This window comes from Neophocaena asiaeorientalis, unplaced genomic scaffold (genome assembly GCF_003031525.2).
Source record: "Neophocaena asiaeorientalis asiaeorientalis breed wild unplaced genomic scaffold, Neophocaena_asiaeorientalis_V1.1 scaffold576, whole genome shotgun sequence".
NCBI classification, from domain to species: Eukaryota; Metazoa; Chordata; class Mammalia; order Artiodactyla; family Phocoenidae; genus Neophocaena; species Neophocaena asiaeorientalis.
This window is the reverse complement of record NW_020173973.1, coordinates 529,651-550,098: the sequence shown is the minus strand read 5'-3', so window position 1 is coordinate 550,098 and position 20,448 is coordinate 529,651. Positions and strand designations below refer to the sequence as shown.

The window sequence follows — 20,448 nt, the reverse complement described above, 5'->3', positions numbered from 1 at the left end:
CCCTCAGCTGAGCTGGGCACCTGGGAGAGAGGCAGGCTCACCCCGGTTCCTGGAGCCAGCCGGCCACCAGGTGTGCTCAATCCCACCCTTGACTGAGCCCAGCCCTCCGTCCCCGCGAGTGCCGCCTGGTTCAGGCTCTCATCTCGGATCTCCAACCACCCCCACGGCAGCTCCCGAAGCTCTCCCCAAGTCCCCTCCTCTGTTCCAAGCTTACACTGCTGCCAAGTTCATGGTTCTAAACTGCAAACAAGACACACCCCTCCTTACGTAGAGTTCCAAGAAGAGTCCCCATCACCCTCGAGAGAACTGTCTGAACCCTCGGCGCAGCGGACCCTCCTGAGGGTCAGGCCACCGACTCTACCCTTCTCCTGACAGCAAACCTACTGGCAGGTCTGAAACCGTCGGCGTCTTCATGCCTCTGGGCTCCCTCTGCCCGGGGCAGGCTCCCTGACTCTCATCTCAGCCCCTGTCCCACGGCCGTCCCTCCTCCGAGCCCCCACTCAGCATGGCTCCCCCCAGCACTTCACGCGTGTGCCGAGCCACGGGGATGAGGAGACGTGCCACCAGGCCACTCTCAGGGGAGGCCTTGCTGCCCCAGGGGCCAGGGGCACTTCACCCAAGGTCCCCCCTCCTCCCCGGGATGCCCGTGTTCGGGGCCGAGGGAGGGAGGCTCAGGCCTGGCAGAGGGGCTCTGGAGAGCCGCTCCTGCGGAGCTCCGGGCCAGGCAGCCGCCGGGGGGCCTGCCTCTCAGCCCAGCCCCTCGCCACCACCCCTGCCAGACGCCAACCCCACGGCTATAGTGGCTACTGGACACTTGTCTGCACTTAAGGGCCCTCCCTGAGGGAAGAGGCACCACGAGGCAGCCAGTAGAACACACGCCACTCGGCAAGTGTGCGGACACGGTCTGGACAGATGTTTGTTACACCTGGACCTGGGGGAGGCAGTGCCACGCATTTAGCGGGGAAAACCCAACATCAGCTACGGGTGACGCTTTCCTTTAAAGAGCGTATGGTTAAGTACAGGAGAAACTTATAGTTAAAAGATAAATGCAATGCATGGTATGAAGTGATACGACCATAATGGAGATGAGAACGGTCTCACAGAAATTCAGTGAGCCGTCAGGGGGCCACCCGTGGTGGGGTCTGCAGTGTATTAGATGAGTTTTTTCAGCGTAACTCACTCCTTGTCATAATTATACTGAAATCAACAGCAGGTGATTTACAATCATGAAGCATGTATGAGTTCATTGATACAACCCAGAGGTGTTCTGTCTGATGAGGAAAAGTCAGGCTAATATCAAAGCGTTTTCCAGGGTAAATCACAGGCTGATAGCTAGGCCCTGACTGCGGTGAAAAGATGAGAAAAGACATGTTCGGGAAATAAATTAACATGAAATATATAAATACCACAAACAATATTCATACATCTAAGATTTTTACATCATATTAAGTTATTTGAGTAAAAACAGAAACCGAATTTCTGAATAAAACTTTCATACCAATGCTTCTAGTTCCTGAAACTTGTCTATTTAACTTCAGGGTTGTATTAAAACTGGATGAAAAAGAGTCAAATCGTACCAATTCATAAGATAGAAAATATTTTAATCAAAGAAAAATGTTAGCTCTATACCTGGCAATTGCATTTATTACTTTGATTCATTAATAATAAACTAAGTAGCAAATAAACTATTTAGCAAAAATACAGTGGGGGAAGTTAGGGCTCTTCAGTGCCAGCCTGGCCATGCGTTACTACCTAACACTATTTCCTCCTGTGGGAAACAGGGCTTTGTGAGCAGGGATGCGGCACAGACCTACCTGTCACTCAGCTGGACCGCGGCACTGTGCACCAACTTTATCCTCCCTCCAGGTAGTAAACCTACGAACAGAGAAACCAGAAGTAAATGCACCTCGTAATACAAGTTAACCAAAATCCAATTACATCTGCCTGGAATTATTTTTCATTGCTTAAATATCTGTGTTAGGAAATAATACAAAAATGCAGATTGATGAAGAGTGTTCTGTCCCTCACGCAGGGGAGGTTCCTGCAATTGCCTTAGGATATGAATTAAGAATTTGCATTTCAGGGCCTTAGGGGAAGAGCGTTGGTGGATTCAATATCAAAAAGCCTTTACATTTTTAGATTTGATTTAAAAAGGGAAGTACACTTAAGCAAGAAAAGAAAAAAAATCAATATTTAACAAACCGCCAATTCCCCACAGAAACCCTCTCCTGCAAATGTCCTCCCGCGCCGGTTTCGGTTCGTCATGCAGGTGGGGAGGCCCCCTCCGGCCCCTCTAGCCCCGTCCCGCCCCGCCCGGTGTCCCACACCCACGGCAGCCCCTGCTCACAGGGAGCAGAGCGGATGCTGCACGAAGACGAGGCTGAGAAGAGAGGCCCCTCAGGATGGTTTCCACCGCATCCTTTCTCCAGGAGAGGGGGGGTCCACAGCACCGGCCCCTCCTCATTTCAAGAAGTCAGAGTGACTCTGGCCCTATTTTCTGGCTGGCTCTACGGGGGTGCCCCCGGCCCAAACAAGGTGAAGGGGCCGGTCATTAAATAAGCGGCTGGAGCTGCTGAGGAAGTGCAGGCGGGCGGCCCCTCGGTGCCCCAGCCCAGGGCGTCGGGACAGCAAACTGCCGGCCGCAGAGCCCCCCCACCCCCGGTGGCTCCAGTCTCAGAGGTCTTGGGGGTCACACACACCCGGGCCTTTAGACACCGAGTCTCGGGGACGCCCTCAGGGAGCACAGAGCAGACGACACACACGGGCCTCCCGTGACAAGGGCATCAGGGGCCTGTTCAACAGCCGACAGGTTATAAAATACACAACTTAATCTTCATTTTCCATGCAGCTAATGACTGATTCTTCAAAGCGGTTATCGGTATCTTTAATCTTTATTGATTTTAGCAACCGTTGATTAAACTCAGTTTTCATTTAATAGTTACCTAAGTCACTTACTGCACCTGCAGTATCTGCTTTTGCTAATTCAACCACCACCTGAAATGAACACTGAAGATGAGTGTCAGCACGTGTAATAATCGTGAAACAGTCACTAAAAATTTAATTGCTCCAGAAAAAAGACTAGCGTTTAAAAGTTATAAATTCCCTTCTTCGACCTGTTCCTCTACACTCTGTGACCGGTCAATGCCCTGTGCATCCTCTGGCCCTGACACTGCTCCCCTTTCACTCCCACAGGCATTCCCAGCAAGCCCGTCTCGTCCTGGTTTCCCCACCGTAGCTGACTGCATGGTCGCCCCTGCTCCGCACGCATCTCCCCCTGCCACCCCGACCACAGAGCACCGACCACCACGCAAACCCTGGGGTGAGCGCTCGCACGTCCGACTCACCCACACGTTGAGAACCCCACTCTCGTCCAAGGAAGCGACGTGGAAGGACAGGCCTGCTGGCTCTAGTGAAGACAGAACCGGGGAAAGACCGGCTCATGACCAGGAAACCACATCTCACAACTTGAGCTCAGGACTTTATGGAAGTGAAGGGTCACGTACCTTCTTGAGTAGAAAACGGTGAAAGCACACAGCTCTGTCTTTTGCAGACAGACCCTGCGATGGGTTCTATTGCCTGGAGGGGACTGCGGTGGTTTACAGACGTCAGGACACCGTCTGGGGATGAAAAGCACAGGCACCACACGCACGCTGTGAGTCGTGGGATACAGTTAACATTGTGCAGGGACAGGCACATCTTCCCAAGCACAAGGCCACGCGGACCACAGTGAAAGGACACGTGCCATGGCTCTCAGCATCACCGAGGAGCAGAGGCCGCAGACCTCGTCACACCTGTGAGAGGCGGGCCCTGTGTCTGCACGACGGCAGGTACAAGGATGGACAGAGCGGGTGGGGGGCTCTCCACGGCAAGAGGGAGTCGCAGAGACAGAGCAGAAGCTGGGGCCTCCCCGGCTGCGGGGGAACGGGGGCCTCACAGCCAGAGCAGCACAGGGAACGGGGAGTAGGGAGACTCGGGAGCTGCAGGCTCACCACCCCCACCAAGGGCAGCACCTTTAAAGAAACGACACCTCACAGTCCAATGGAACAGAGCTCCTCTGACCTGGCATATCCACCTACAAAATGTCCAGGAGTAGAAAAGAACAGACCAACTCCACACAAAGCTACCGAAGGAAATGCGAGAGAAAATGCAAATGAAAGCATTTCAACCCAAGAAAATTCCCCCTCCAAAAAACAAGCATGAAACAGAAGACCAAAATCCAACACTCCAAACTACATCACATCTCTTCAAAAATACATTTGGAAATGTATTTAAAGCATGTAAACAAACAAAAACACCTGGAATCAGAAACCCAGAACAAAAATGGATTAAAAAACATCAAGAAAGAAAATGAGAGTTAGGGCTGAACTCAAGAAAGAAACCGAAGAAAAAGACAAAACGGTCTCAGGAATGAAGAATAAGTGACAAGGTTTCAGATTCAATGAACTTGAGGGAGGCCAGCTGAGGAAGAGGTGTCCTCTGGACCTGAGGTTACTGAAACTTCGAAGGTTTTAATGACAATGTTTAGATGGCAAAAGAAAACGAAGGCAGCATGTTAATGGAGTAATTAAGTTTAAAAACTTAAGAGTTTTAGTGTTTTGAACACGGTGGTGAATTCAAAGTTGAATTAGTAATAGCAGCAATTAGAAAACGCACATTCTTAAAAGGTATCTTTTCTAACAGCATCAAACCCGTAAGGTACCTATAAACTCATACATTCTCAATAGTGGCAATTTCACCCCCAAAGCGGCAAAAATTGGTTGCTGGGAGACAAAAGAAACCTTGCCCTTTTATGTATAAAACACAGATGTACTCAGAGAATGTATAGAGATACGCAGTATATGTGTGGTGCTCCAGGCAGGGGCGATCAGGCTCCTTGGCGAAGAGGAGGCACACCCGACACGCCTGACACAGGACTGTGTCCAGAGCACACGAGGCCTCGGAACAACGCAACAGTAAGAAGCAACAAATCAATTTACAAATGCGTGAAAGACCTAAACACACCCCACTGAAGACAGACAGCAAATAAGCACCTGGAGACGCTCCGCATCACACGTCCTCAGGGAAACACAAAATAAAACCTCGACACTCGCACCCACCAGAAGGGCAGGAAGTCTGTCGGCCCCGCGGGTGAGGACGTTCAGCCCGTGGCGCCTGGGGTGCAGGCTCCAGTCCTGACCGCCAGCCACAGGAATTAACCAGGAGCCCACCCACCTGCCGGCGCAAAAACCCACGTGGTGCCCAGCAGAGGACCCTGCCCAGAGAAGGAGGGGTGACGTTCTGAGCCCCACACAGCCGTGACCACAGGCACATCTCCCGAAGGGACGGAGGCCAGGCTTGAAGGCCTGGGCCCTGCAGGGTCCCATCATTTGCCTTCTGAGAAGGTAAAACTACAGAGAAAAAGCCGATCCTGGGACTCATGAAGACGGGGAGACGCAAAGCCAGCTGTGTGTTGGGTGCGTGGGTGGGGGGTGTCCCTGGGCAGGAACAGGGAGAAGGACGGTGAGAGACGGTCAGGTCTGAGTGCAGGCCCTGCCCCGAGGTCACTGTGCTCGTGGACGAGCCTCCCACCCCTGAGCACTGGCAGGTGGGCAGAGACGGGTGCTGAACAGGTCACGTCCACAAAGCACTGAGAGAAAACCCCGGAACACAAGTGCCTACGCAGGGGCGGGGCAGGGTGGGGTGGTGGTTGTGCTTGTCCTTGTTCGCGGTTGTAGTTGTGATTGGCTGTGGTCGGAATTGTAATTGTGGTTGTGGTTGTGGTTGGTTGCGGCAGCAGCCGCATTGGCATGAAGTATTCACAGTAGTCTGACTAGGGGTCCTGGCAGCTCCAGTGGTTCTGGTGCCTTTTGACCCCTGAGAGGCCACTACTTCTCTCCTTCAGCCTCCAGTGGGGCTGTCTGAGCCACAGGAGCGCACACACCAACGCACTTCAGACTGATTTAAAACTGGGCGTCATCTCACTGAGGACCTGAAGTCCCCAGAGCTAACAGGACGGAGCGCTCCCATCACCACTGCCACTGCCCGAGCAGCTGCCGGAAGGAGGCTGTTTCTCCTGTTTATCACAGGTCTCTTTTGCTCTTAGGTCAGAGCCATCCTCTGGGATGACCTGCATGAACGATGCAAAGGGATCTCACGGCTGCTCCGGAAGACCCTGGGCTGGCGGGCAGTGTCACTGACCGGTGGAAAAGGTTGCGGTCCTGAACGTCCAGAAGCACCCGCTCAGCTTCACGTAATGATGGATCCTGGCATCTTCCCTCAGATCCCACACGACCACCGAGCCGTGCACGGTCCCAGCAAACAGCAAGAAGGCTTTAAAGGGGCTAAAGCAGCAGCACGTGACCTAGAAAGATGCACAGAAAGCCGGAGGCTGACAAGTGGAGGTACCGGTGCCCGTGGACCTTCCACCTGGAAGCCGAGGGCGTCTGCGTGCCGTCTCCCTGGGTGACGGGAGGGATGGCGGCTGCGGGGCGTGGCCACGGTGCCTCCATTCAGCCCCATCAGGTGGCCCAGAAGGGCTGATGCCTCTTCTGCCATTTTATTTACATCCTGCATCACAGTAAGTCGTTATTTTCAAGCCCCCAAAACTGATACCCATAAAAGTAATCCTTCTCCACAGCTCTGGAGGAAATCGACGACTTTGAGGTCAAGGACCACATGACTAGAAACACACACATAAAAGGGCAGCTCTCCCACTGTACCCGCGTGGTCGTCACACCACAGCCCCACTAACCAGGGGCAGGAAACGCACGCGGCCAAGGACCTGGAAAATCTCAGGCACATTAAGAAAGCTCTATACAGAATGGCCATCATCAAAAAATCTAGAAACAATAAATGCTGGAGAGGGGGTGGAGAAAAGGGAACACTTTTGCACTGCTGGTGGGAATGTGAATTGGTTCAGCCACTATGGAGAACAGTATGGAGGTTCCTTAAAAAACTACAAATAGAATTACCATATGACCCAGCAATCCCACTACTGGGCATATACCCTGAGAAAACCAAAATTCAAAAAGAGTCATGTACCAAAATGTTCATTGCAGCTCTATTTACAATAGCCCGGAGATGGAAACAACCTAAGCGCCCATCATCGGATGAATGGATAAAGAAGATGTGGCACATATACACAATGGAATATTACTCAGCCTTAAAAAGAAATGAAACTGAGTTATTTGTAATGAGATGGATAGACCTAGAGTCTGTCATACAGAGTGAAGTAAGTCAGAAAGAAAAAGACAAATACCGTATGCTAACACATATATGTGGAATTTAAGGGGAAAAAAATGTCATGAAGAACCTAGGGGTAAGACAGGAATGAAGACGCAGACCTACTGGAGAACGGACTTGAGGATATGGGGAGGGGGAAGGGTGAGTTTTGACAGGGCGAGAGAGAGTCATGGACATATACACGCTAACAAACGTAGTAAGGTAGATAGCTAGGGGGAAGCAGCCGCAAGGCACAGGGATATTAGCTCGGTGCTTTGTGACAGCCTGGAGGGGTGGGATAGGGAGAGTGGGAGGGAGGGAGACGCAAGAGGGAAGACATATGGGAACATATGTATATGTATAACTGATTCACTTTGTTATAAAGCAGAAACTAACACACCATTGTAAAGCAATTATACCCCAATAAAGATGTTTAAAAAAAAAAGAAAGCTCTACAATATCCGGACCCACTGCAGCAAGCCAGGAAGCACACTTCTGGGGTCCCAGCGGCGCCAGAGCCCATGTGTCCATTAAGTCACAGGCACAACAGTGCTGAACGCCAGGGACTGAGAGGCTGCGGTAACCTGGCCCCTCCGTCCAGCTGGTCCTGCCAACTAGGAGTTTCTGTACCTCGTCACCCTGCACACATCTGGGGTGGCAGGGACAGAAAGCAGTGGCCTTGGAAGCCCTCCTGGTGCCTGCCCTCTGCTAGTAACACCACGGCTCTCCCGGGCTGTACCTTCGACTCGCATATCAGGACCTTCTGGGGCCCCGATGGCTGCCAGATGTCCCACACGCAGAGCACGTATCTGCCATCCAGCAGGGGCGTGAAGGCTTTCCCAGGTCGCCCGTGCACGGACACCACCATCCGCCTCTGAACCTGAGAGGCATGCAGGTAGGATACTCTCCGGTCTGAGGATAAGACAAGAAAAATGTTTCTGCATTTAGTGATCTGCCAGAATCCACGTTAAACTAACATACTTCAGATTATTCAGATACATTTCAGCCTAATGAAGAAATAAACATGGTCTTTCGAAGATGCCCGCACCTGAAATCGAGGTTTTTACAAATGGCCAAGCTCGACTTGAAAACGTCCAAGTTGGCCTCGTCTGCTAGAAGCCACCCTCCTCCGCACTCGGCACAAAGCGGCCTGGGACTCCGCTGTCCATCAGCTACTCCCACGGGCCCGTGGGAGCGCAGGTGACCTGGGTGGGGCGTCACAGCTGCCCCATCAGTGCCTCCTCCCCCGGCAACGGGACCCTGCCTGACACCCATCTTCCTCCTGATATCTGTCCCTCAGACACACTGTCTGTTCCCCTCGTTCGGTCCACTTACAGAGGCAGGATTTCTGTCTGTCTGTCCACTGTGGCTCCAAGGCCTGGGACACTGCAGACACTCCTGAGTATCTGTGGCACCCAGAGAAGAATGAGTGGGCCACCAGCGCTGCGCGTTTCCTGGCAATGGTGGCATCGAGCGGACTCTGTGAGGGTCCCGGGTCACTCCCTCGGAGCTCAGCTCCAGGTAACGTGAACCAGGCCCAGGTCAAGGACACCTGCCGTCCAACCTCCTCTCCCGTTACCTCAAAACTCACTTTACTAAAACAAAAGAAAAACCTCCAATCTGCCCACACTCGGAACTAAGGGGCAAGTTCCGGACAACACCCGTGCATCCTCTGTCTCTAACTAAGGGCTCTGGAACAAGCACACCCGGCCCCCAGCTCTGGATCTGTGAAGCTGCCATCACTCATCAGCTCCTGGAGGAAAGGACTGCTTTAATTCCTGTTTCTTGGGCTGCAGGGGGAGGTGGTGGTGTGGACAGCTGTATTTTGAATGCTATAGATGCAATGATTTATTGTTTTTCTAATAGGATAACTCTTACCTTTTAAAAACAAAAATACCCTCAAACAACATGAGTTTTTTAAATTAACAATGCCATTTGTGCTAATGGTCAGTGCAGAGGCATGGATACGAATCTAGATCTCTACAGCAGGCAGGATAGAGGAACTTCTAGAACAAGCGGCACCAATGCACCGGGTCACGCAGGCCCAGAAGCACCCGGCACAGCTGACTGCGGGGCCCCTGCACTCCTTGCCCTTCTCCACGCAGACCAGGACCGTGGTTGCCACCCAAGCCCTCACCAGACACTTGTTTTAAAAACAAGGAGGCGACCCGCTTAAGCAATTTATACTTGGTCACGCCCAAGCAGTTTGTTTCGTTTACGACCACATGCGGTCACGCTCCATGTGTGATGACACGGGCTTCACTTTGGTGGATTTTATGCTCTGTAACCACAGATCAACTTAAATCTAAGTCAACGCTGGGCTAAGTTAACCACACGACTCCCACCCGGACGCTCCCTCACGCCGCTCCCACCGTTCCTCTACCCGTGAGTGCCCATCAGTCCTGTAACACACGCGCTCGAGTCTGCAGAAGCTGGACCTCCGCTCCCTGTTCAATAATCCCCCTGCTAACACAGGGTGTAACAGTAAGGGTCACTGCCTCAACGTCAATGTTGACTTTGAGGACCGCTTACTTTGAAGGAACGGCAAGCTGGTATTCAGCTGCGCGGAGCTATCGCTGAAGCGCAGGGGGCAGTCCTGCGCCCGGGGTGTCCAGGTCGGCTCCGACGCCACCCGATCCTCTTCAAGCAGAACCGCAATCACCTTCCAAAGACACATGAGCAGTCCTTCTTCAACACTCTCAAATGGACTCATCTTACAAGATAAAACAAAGCACTACCTAATCTTACCTGTTTCTTAAAATAACTGCCTAAGTCCAAGATATCGTATAAACGGACAGAATGAAATTATTTTGTCCTTTCCACACAATAATAGAAACTACCAGGTAAAGTTCCATTAACATAAACTCCAGAGCCATTATTTAACATCGGATGTCATTTTTCATAGTAAACCTTTTGCTAAAATAACGGGAGTGGGGCAAGGGACCCTCCAGCTTTTCTAGAAGAAACAGGGGCATGGAAATGCCACCTACAGCACCACTTCCTGCTCACCGGGCTGCGGTAAGGACCCAGTGTGACAGCAAATCGCCGTCACTGCCCTCATGGGTCGTGGGTCACGCTCAGGACGACGATGGGGAAGAGAAAGGTGAGGTGGACTCGGGAGAGGGGCCCACTGAGAACAGACGGGACAGGGCAGGAGGCCCAGCAGTGAGACCAAGGTCTCCGACCCCGGCCGCCCCTGCTTCCTGCTCCAGCCCACCTTTCCTCCACGTCACCGGCACCCGAGTGTGTGAACTCTCACTGAGAGCGGCTGACGTCACGTGCAAGCGTGTGAAAGCACGGTCGTATCTCGTAAAGAACAGACGCTCCGCCACGCAGCTCGGAGACCAGCACAGGGCTGAGGACAGGCTCATTCTGAATCTACATGTCAGGTTCATGTGTATTATACTTATCGGTGCTTTATACTTGAATTCTGAGCTGACGTGGAAACAATACGAGACAACTGAAGAAACACAAACGCCGACCTTGCACTTGATGTACTGAGAAACATTACGGACCCTGATCCTCTTCCTCCAGGGGCTCAAACAGAAACACCCACGCAGGACCAGGATGGTGACCGTGGTTTGCTTTGACATAATTGAGGGGTGGGTGACGGGGCTCAAGAGGTGAAGGGCTGCAAGCTGGGACCTCTGAAGCACGCGGCGGCCACCTGCCGCCCCTCGACCTTTGTACGGACTTTGAAGATTCCATAACCAGTTTTTAAAGTCATGAGTTTACTAGTTTCAAATACCCTAGATGTGTGCTCACCTTGCTGACTTTGTATGTCTGTTTTTTAGTCTATATTCATTTTAAAATGCAAGCAACCAACGTTACAGTACAGAATCCAAACACACAGACAGTGCCTGCAGCCACAGAAGCTGCTGGGGTCCCTGCCCAGGGCAGAGCGCACCTGGCAAGCGGCCCGGAGGAAGCTGCACAGGCGGGGCGTGTTGACCTTCGGGACGACGGCGGCGGCATCAAGGGGGCCGCTCCGCTCACTCCCTGAAAAAACAGCGCACATGAAACCAGCCAGCGCGACTCTCACAGTCACGGTCGCACACGTCAAAGGGCGTACGAGTGAACCAGGAGCCCTGGAGGGGAAGCCAGGGGGTTCTATCTCATCCTCTAGATCGCCTCCTGATTTCTCAGAAGTCTGTAAACAGAATCCTACCTAAAGCATCAGTTTATCATGTATGTGTTACGTTTAGGTGCGTTATTTTCTTACGATGAGGCTTCCCTGAGGAAAGGGAGTAACAGAGGTAATTCCTCAGAAGGAACAATGCACCACCAGTAAAGCAATATTTAGCACATAAATAACCGAGGAGAACCCAAGGTGAGCAGAACTCTGCATATTCCAGGGGCTTCCATCTGTCTTGATATGACATACCTGGAAAACGTACTTAAAGATGAAACTTCTCTAAGAATGAGAACAGACTACCCCAAATTAAGAGCAGAGAGTGTTCTAGAAGCCCATCTGCAAAGTGCTGGTTTGGCACGTGGGCTCTTTCCTTTCCATTTAGGAACAAGTGTTGTGAACCCTGATCAGGGCCCAGCCCAGGCCTCCAGCTCCGCGCAGGTGCTAAGGGTGGTGTCTGGAAGAGCTCTGGTGTTTCCAGAGTCACGTGGTGACAGCCACACTCGAGACGGAGGAAAGAACAAGAAAGGGAGTGAACACAACTCCCAGGGTCGAGAGCAGAGGCTGGTTACCCCCAGACACGGCCGCGCCTTCCCCTGGGTGCTGGGTCCACACTTCCTGAGTCTCAACCTCTTCAGTCTGGACATTCCTGTCCACGTTATCTTCATTATACTGAACGTAGGCCTGAAAAACAAAGCTGGGCTGAATTAGCTTTGGATCTCAACCTCAGAGCCATTTCTCATTGCTGAAAACAACTAACAATTTTTAAGTTAATGATGACAGTCTTCTAGTCTGTCAAAAGTAAGCATATGGCATAAATAACAATCATGCAAAGACTGGTTATGTCTTAAACATTTGATAAATATGGGCCTAAATTTCAAAAGCGTTTTCAAAAAGTCACAACAAACAATTCAGCTCTGGCTTGAAAAGATGATGACCTAGTCCACCAACACCCTATTCTCTTAGAACACAGCAGCTTTGCAAAACCAGACACAAATTTATTTATTTCAAAAATGTACATGCTTCAGCAAAGACAGTTTTGATACTAATAGCTTTAAGATGAGGAAAACAAGCAAAAGAAGTTAGATAGTCTGCTCAAGGTCAGAGTGAGTCAGCTGCAAAGCCAGGGTTAATCAGTCAGCTTCTTAAATTTCCTCCTGTGATCTTCTCCCCAGTGAAAGATTACTGACTGATATATCCAAGAGCATGTTGATAGGTGCACTGTGGGGACAGAAGAAAAATGTCCCAGGAGATCCCTGACTCCAAGACTTCACCACCTTGGGAGGTGGACTGTCACACAGTCAACAACTGGAAGTACTACAGGGAAAGACAGGGCTGTGTGGGTCGTACTGTAGCAACCCTGGAGCCAGAGGACACAGCGTAAGTCATCGGGAAGGGGTCACCTAGTTGCCTAGAGGGCAGGACAAGGACAGAGAGCAACAGGCAGGTAGATGGCAGGAGAGGCTGCGTGGCCTAAGCCAGGTGATGGAGAAAAACAGGTAGATGACAAAGGGACCTGGCAAGAAGGATCCACAGGCAGGTGGTGGGGGGCCTGGCACAGGAAGACCTTGAGAGGAGGGTGAGGAGAATGGAACAGGCAGGAGGGATACTGAGGTGAGCCCAGTGTCTTGGGATTTGGGAGGCACTCGGTCACTGATCTTGGAGTCCCTACATGCAGGAACATACGTGCAGGCCTCGGAGGCAGTGCAGGACGCTACAGCCCACAGGAACCCAAGCAAGTGATCCGAGGTGACTTCCCAGTGACCTTCAGTAACTCCCCTACTTGGGGCTGTCCTCAGGGCTTGGGAGCGATCCACATCCGTGCCCAGGAGCCTCCAGGGCACCGAGGACGCTGGCACAACCTCCAGGCAACGAGCACATGACGTCTGCGTCCCTCACAACCACTCGCAGGTCTAACGTCCGGAACAGGGCACCGCGCCACACGAACTCCTGCCAACGCACTGCACTCGCACTTGGTAGCTAACCCTGTGCTCACCTGCTTGGTGTTTCTTCTCCCAAAGTTTCGGATGTACATGTCGTACTCGCTCACTGGTGGGAGGTCCAGGAGGGAGAAGGTGAAGGAGAAGTCCAGGTCGATAAGCCGGAGCAGCTTCGCACTGCGTGTCCTGGAGACGAGACGACGTGACGTCGACCACGTGCAAAGGGAAGAATGGGCCGGGGCAGGGAGCCTCAGGAGGAGCTGGTGGCTCCGGCCAAGGGGCTCGTGAAGGTCTGTCTGGTGGGAGCCTGAGATACTGACAGTCACTAAGGTGGGAACTCACGCGTGTACAGCGAGGCCCCGGGGCTGAAAACCCCACCAGTGCCGTCGGCGCCCTCAGGCCCCCATCCCACCTGCCCGCCACCCACCCCGCTCTGAGGGACGCGTCCAGCCAGGCGAGCCCCTGTCCACCCTCACCCCCGCCTTCATCTGATAAGACACTGGAAGAGCTGTGCTGCTGCAGAGGTTGGCGGCCATGAGACCCGGGGGCGGAAGAGCCCGCTCCGCCAGTGCGTCTCCCTGGCCGATCCCACTCTCTCTAAACCTATTGCATCCATCCCAGATCTGGGTGGACTCTTACATCTGCTCCCAGACTGTACTGGGAGTACAGCAGACCACGGGCTGAGATTCTGTTCTCCACTTTCATGAATCTAGGAATTCTGCAAATTTCTGAGTTCACAGTCGTGTAAGCTTGGACTCTGACGCCTGGTGGCCCTGGCTGTTCAAAGCTCACATCCACCTCCACCAGAGGCTAACCCGGGGCCTGCGCTTCATCATCTACACAACTGGCCTGCGGCACCCACGGAGGACATCAACACAGGAGGCACAGCGCCCGGGCCAGCGTGGGGCTCTTCACCCACGAATCCCCAGCTTCCTCACGCGAGAAACAGAGCGCTGGCCCTGAGTGACGCCAACCACAGGGTAGGAGGGGGCAGCACCACAGGCGCAGGCTGGGCCAGGCCGACTCTCTGCTCGGGGTTCCGGCCACCAGCCTCGCAGGCCCCTGACTGTGACGCTGCCGCAGCCGTGACGTGGGGGCTCCCAGGGGCCCCCAGAACTAACGCCAATGCTAGGGCCGATTTTGTCTACAGCACTGCGCACCCGCACCAGGACACAACATCTGGACACAGGGAACCGGAGCACAAATGAAATCACGTGCCTGTACGCCAGCAGTGAAAACAAAACAAGAGCTAATTTTTAAGGGTACGTTGAAGAAAAGTGTATTAAAACTCCCTAATTCCTCCTGCAAAGTTCCCAACACACCTACTTTTGCTTAAGGGCCTGAGTCCGACTCTTCTGGCGGCGTGAGGCTGTCGCAAAGTCCAGGAAAATCCCACAAGCAGGGGTTTCGGAGGGGAAAACGTCTGCAGCTGCACACAGACAAAAAGCGTTTTCGTGACACTGAAACGTTTCTTCAAGCAAAAGGAATCAAGAGTAAACCAGCCAGAAGCATGCAAACCAATTACGTTCAGTAAGGTCTTTACACATAACTAGTGTTAAACATCTTCTACGAGCATTTAAGAACCACTCCAGCTACCGTCATCTAAAACTTTCAGCGACAAAGCAAAACTTCCTACGCATGTGCCAATCACACTACGTTTAGAAATATTTAAGAATACACATACAAGGCAGCCCTCCACTCCCGCCCCACTCTCCCCCTCCCCCTCCCAAAGCGTGTCCTCTGGTAAGGGAGCTGAGACGTGAACGCACAAAACAACTGAAGAACAGAGACAGATGCAACTTAATGCTGGATCAGCCACTCACTGTGGCAGAGAGAAAACAGGCAGACGCGGGCAGGGGTTCGTCAGGTCACAGGGTGCGGAGGTCGCTGGCCTGGTGACCCACCATCAACTGCCGAAAGCTCCCACCAGGACGGACAGCTCGGGCCCTCACCCTCCCATGCAGACAGCCTCCGTTGCCTCTATCCCCCAAGGATTTCTGCGCTTCCCGTGCAGACTGACCTCCGTCTGTCTACACATTTATTCCAGTTGTATCTTACTCTGTCTTCTCATTCCTCTTGGATACGTGTTTGAACTCCTGCAAAGAGCGTGCCCTCCCCTGCCGTCTCACAGCTTGATCAGACCCGCCAGGCACAGCTGGATCCCAGCCAGGCACAGCCGGATCCCAGCCAGGGCACCCGCCTGGAGGCCGCGAGCAGGTTGCCGACCGAGCGCCTCCTGCTTCTCATCCCTCAGAACACCTGGCACTCAGGACAGTCAGGAGCGTTTATGAAAAGAACGCTCCTACCCTTACAAGTAGCCCTATCACACCCAGATGCCAAGAACTTCTGAGCGAAATACATTTCCAATCTCCTAAAGAAAATCGCCGGGAGAGGACAGCTCCCTGGGGAACAGACCCTGTGCCGCCACGCGGCCCCTCTGACACACCCGGGGCTCCAGAAAAACAGCAGCCTGTGCAGCTGACGGACGACACGGCGCAGGGAAGGAGCAGGGCTGCGCCCAGGCCCCCCGCGCCGAGCACCTGCCGGGCGCCGTCACGGGGGCGGAAGGGCCGGGAGCGACACGGGACCAGCATGCACTCACGTACCCGGCCCCGGCCCCGGCCCCCTGCCACGCTCCGTCTGGCCTTGCTTCTCAAACAGCTTCGAGGACAGCTCGCCGACCCGTTCATTTTCTGCGTGGATGGCTTTCTGAATTTCCTGTATCTCCCTCCTTCTGGCCAGAGGAAGCTCTTCCGCTGTCTCTTCTGATTCAGGCTCGTGTGCAACATCGTCATCGTCCCCGTCACAGACCTCAAAGTCGTCCTCGTAGCCCTGCAAACGCAGCAGACACGCACACAGGACAAAACGCACAGCTTACAGCCTGAAACAGACGTGGTCCTCAGTGTGGCTCAGGGCGACTTCTACAGCTCACAGATTCCCACATCACTGCATCACAGATCTGTATGAACTGCTGCGTTTGTTTTTCTGCACCTGTACAAACTCTACAGAACTACGTACGCTGAGCGCTCTGAATGAACAGTAACGTGCAAACGCCTTTGGGCTGAGAATGGGAGTGTATGTGCACATACACGTGTGCTACATGCATACTCCATGTAGACGGACACGTATACATGCATACACACGTGCTATGCACGTACGCGTGTGCTACATGCATACTCCATGTAGACGGACACGTATACATGCATACACACGTGCTATGCACGTACGCGTGTGCTACATGCATACTCCATGTAGACGGACACGTATACATGCATACACACGTGCTATGCACGTACGCGTGTGCTACATGCATACTCCATGTAGACGGACACGTATACATGCATACACACGTGCTATGCACGTACGCGTGTGCTACATGCATACTCCATGTAGACGGACACGTATACATGCATACACACGTGCTATGCACGTACGCGTGTGCTACATGCATACTCCATGTAGATGGACACGTATACATGCATACACACGTGCACATGTACGTACACATTTGACTGCAGTGCACTAACAATAGCTTAAATAGAAAAACCACTTAATTACATCATATTGGTCAGCAACGGTAGACATAGAGCAAACTTTTTATAGGTGCCAGACCTAAATCAAACAGCTAAGGAGTATTGAGAGCAACAGAAAGAAAAAAAAACTATTAAGTTACTGATTTTAGAACAAATTATCTTTAAGCTGAGAAAATTTTAAATTTTTATACCTACTTCAAAATCATCTTCAGAACCGGCGGCACATTCGCCAGCTCCAGCATTTCCTAAGTCGGTGTCTTCCTTTTCAATTTCCTAGAGTAGAAATCAAACATACAATTAAAATATTCAATCATAAGTTGACTCTTGCAAATCGGTTGGGAAAATACATGTTTTCTCAGATTCACTTGATGTTGCTAATTTTAAAATTCAAATATCTATAAAATGAACATAACCTAATTACAACTCTTCAAGAAATACCCTAACTTACAAGCACAGCCAGAAAGAGAAAACAGTGAACAATCGTATTCTTTTTGGGAAACCTCTATAATTCTGGTGGCTAAAGAGAAAAGGTGTGGGGCTTCCCTGGTGGCGCAGTGGTTAAGAATCCGCCTGCCAATGCAAGGGACACGGGTTCGAGCCCTGGTCTGGGAAGACCCCACGTGCCGCGCAGCGACTAAGCCCATGCGCCACAGCTACTGAGCCTGTGCTCTAGAGCACGCCAGCCACAGCTACTGAAGCCCACGTGCCACAACTACTGCAGCCCGTGCACCTAGAGCCCGTGCTCCACAAAAAGAGAAGCCACCGCAATGAGAAGCCCACACACCACAACGAAGAGTAGCCTCTGCTCGCCACAACTAGAGAAAGCCCGCACGCAGCAACGAAGACCCAACGCAGCCAAAAAAAAAACCAATGGAACAAAATTTTAAAAAGTGAAAAAGAGAGAAGGTATTATACAAATAACCCACAGACTGGCATTCAGCACTGCCTTCCCCACTGTGCCTCTCATCCATGATCACAGCCCGGCATCTGCAGTTAAGAACAGACACACTGACACATGTGCTCAAGCACACGCCAGCCAGGTCCCGTGTGGCCCACCACAGCTCCAGTAACCAGGACCAGCAGACAGCCCTGCCCCACGAGCAGGCAGATGTGCTGCTCTGCCCCTGGCCCGGCCATCACTGACCACCGCCAGCCTCCATTCCTCCCCTGAAGTCTGAGTAAGTCCTGCAGTGGACGTGCGCTCAGTCGTGCTCTGCAGGTTTGGGTGGCTGCACGTGTCACCCTCAGGCCGACCCGATCTGGGTCTGAGGGATGAGGAAGAGGGTGCCGGGAAGACGGAGCAGAAGGACGTTCCAGGTCTCCAGGGCAGGAGGTGGCAGAAACGAAATACAGGTTCAGGAAACTCACACTTTCCCCCAAGGCTGTTCCTTCTCTTGTCCACCTCCGCTCCCCCTCGCCCGATTTACTGGTGACATGGCACCTCCACCGCTCACAAGCCTACACACCAGGAGCCCGCCAGGACCCCGCTCTCCCCGCCCGCCAGCCGGCCCTCCGCCCCAACGCTGCCACCCCCCAGCCTAGCCCCTACCGTCCCTGCCGTGTCCCCTCTCGTGCCCTCGGAGTTCAGAGACAACCTTCTGAGCAGGAAATCTGATCACACCACACCTGCTTCATACCCACACGGCTCCCCAGCACCCGTGGTGGACGCCCCAAGCACCACAAATTCAATCACCGAAGGGGCTTCCGTCTCCATCCTGGAGGAAGAAACAAAACATTCCTGGTGCCTGCAGGCAGGACAGATGTGGGGAGGTGAGACCCACCCGCAGGCCTGCTGCGGAGGTGGGCACTGCTGATCTGCCCAGGGGCAAGGAGACAACTCGCAGGCTTTCGGGTTTCACACAGGATAGATGTTGGGGATGGAGAGCAGAGGGTGAGCCTGCGGAGGGTGGACCGTCCAGGAGGGGCTGACAAGCTTAGAGCTCAGGAAGGGGGCGAGAAGGGCTTCATCTTCTCTCCAGAACCTAGTGCCCTGCTGTGTGGTGACCAATGCCAGGAAGTCAGTGATCGGAGCCACAGAGAAGCCAGCTGAGCCTCAAAGTGGACATTCGGTTCTGAGCCCGGGGATGAGGACGTGCCCCGCAGGCCCAGAGGACCAAAAACCTGCCTCACGAGCAGGTGCTTTGGGCACATCGTCATACAAAGTCACCGTACGTTATGGTGCATGACATGCCACGTGTACGGTACCAATAAACAGGACCCTGCTGATTGAGAAGAGGAACTAAGACAAACGTCATGCAGGAGTTTTAAGCAAAACTCATAGCATCGCAAGCTCGCTGCGTGCCAACAACTCATCACTCGGCAAGCACCCAGGGCCTCACAGTGCCCAGGGCGCCCGTCAGGGGCAGACAGGAGGACGGTGCCAAGGAAGTGTTCCTCCACCTCCCACGGGGGCCCCGAGCACACAGCCTTCTGCTTCACCCCCCAGTTTTGGAGAGAGTGCCTTGGCGTCACCAATGGCCTCTTACAGGAGGAAAGGGCCGTTTCCTTTGCCTCTGGTTTGGCTTTTGTTTTTGAAAATTATCTGCTACATGGAATATGTCTCACTGACGATGGCCAGAACTGTGTCTCTGTGACGCCTCTGTTCAGTTTCTTCCATTCTCCCCAGACCTGCTTTCAACGCAGAGCAACAACGAGAAGGCTGAGGACGCATCCAGCCCACGCTCCTCAGGAAGCCGCACACCCGAGGGCAGTGGCGGAGCAAGCACGCACCTCCCCCTCCATCCTAACGTCCTGCTGCCTAAAAGAGGAGGGTATCACCCCCAGGAAACACACCGCGAGAGCCGGGACACGAGTGACAGCGCGCGTTGGGACAGAAGAAGAGACACGTCCTCTCCTTACCAAGGCCTCTTCGCTCCCTTGCCTCCGGGCCAGCTTCCACGCCGAGGGGCCCTCTTCGCGGCCATGCTGGGGGACACAGCACAGCTGGTCAGCGCAGAGGGACGGAGGGAGGGTCCCAGGGCAGCCACAGGGCCCACCCCCCCTCTCATGGGGACGCAGGTCCTTGCTCAGAGGGGCACTGGCGGTGTGACTTCACACAGGAACTCAGCTTCTCTGGGCCTCGGTTTTCTCTTCCAAGAAATGGGGAGAACTGTGAACCTTCTTCTTTGTGCCAGTGAGGTGGCAGGTAAAACGGGAGAAGCTGGCCATCCTGCTGTGGTCACTGGCCCCAGGAAGGCACAGCTCTCAGATGTCACTGCTCAAAACCATTTGGTGCCAAAGAGTGGGGAGTGCACAGCGTATCACCATGAAGAAAATGAGCAGTTTTCCACGTGTCCATAAAACTATTCTGGCATATTGTGGGCTCTCCATAAATGCTGAAGAATGTTGATGTTATAAAATATATGACCCAATCATAAGCCAGAATGAGCTGCCAAACATCTTCAAAATCACTTCTGGGCTCTCTCAGGGGGAAAAGACATCACATATTTTGCTCCTTTGGCAAAAAAAAGAATGTAAAATGTCTCATTCATAATTTTTTATATCGGTTACATGTTGAAAGAATATTTCAGAAATGTTGGATTATATATGTTATTCAAATTAATTTTATGTTTCTTTTTTAAGGTGACTACCAAAAACTAAAAATTACAAATGTGGCTCACATTGTAAGTCTACTGAATAATGC

At 52.8% G+C, this 20,448-nt stretch overlaps 1 protein-coding gene across 3 annotated transcripts in view; it reads right to left on the bottom strand.

Annotated features, from left to right (window-relative positions):
- DYNC2I1 (dynein 2 intermediate chain 1) overlaps positions 1 to 20,448 on the bottom strand; it is a 40,632-nt gene that overhangs the window by 5,404 nt on the left and 14,780 nt on the right. Inside the window, exons 8-21 of one of the 3 annotated variants that reach the window (XM_024753180.1) lie at positions 19,665 to 19,730; positions 17,001 to 17,078; positions 15,879 to 16,104; positions 14,599 to 14,701; positions 13,329 to 13,458; positions 11,905 to 12,016; positions 11,108 to 11,199; positions 9,733 to 9,862; positions 7,940 to 8,112; positions 6,178 to 6,340; positions 3,504 to 3,617; positions 3,345 to 3,406; positions 2,943 to 3,006; positions 1,815 to 1,875 (exon numbers count right to left, since the gene is read on the bottom strand). In XM_024753180.1, the coding sequence (XP_024608948.1) occupies positions 1,815 to 1,875; positions 2,943 to 3,006; positions 3,345 to 3,406; positions 3,504 to 3,617; positions 6,178 to 6,340; positions 7,940 to 8,112; positions 9,733 to 9,862; positions 11,108 to 11,199; positions 11,905 to 12,016; positions 13,329 to 13,458; positions 14,599 to 14,701; positions 15,879 to 16,104; positions 17,001 to 17,078; positions 19,665 to 19,730 (1,574 nt within the window). The remainder of the gene's footprint in view (positions 1 to 1,814; positions 1,876 to 2,942; positions 3,007 to 3,344; positions 3,407 to 3,503; positions 3,618 to 6,177; positions 6,341 to 7,939; positions 8,113 to 9,732; positions 9,863 to 11,107; positions 11,200 to 11,904; positions 12,017 to 13,328; positions 13,459 to 14,598; positions 14,702 to 15,878; positions 16,105 to 17,000; positions 17,079 to 19,664; positions 19,731 to 20,448) is intronic. The other 2 variants (XM_024753182.1, XM_024753183.1) reach the window with 2 other exon arrangements.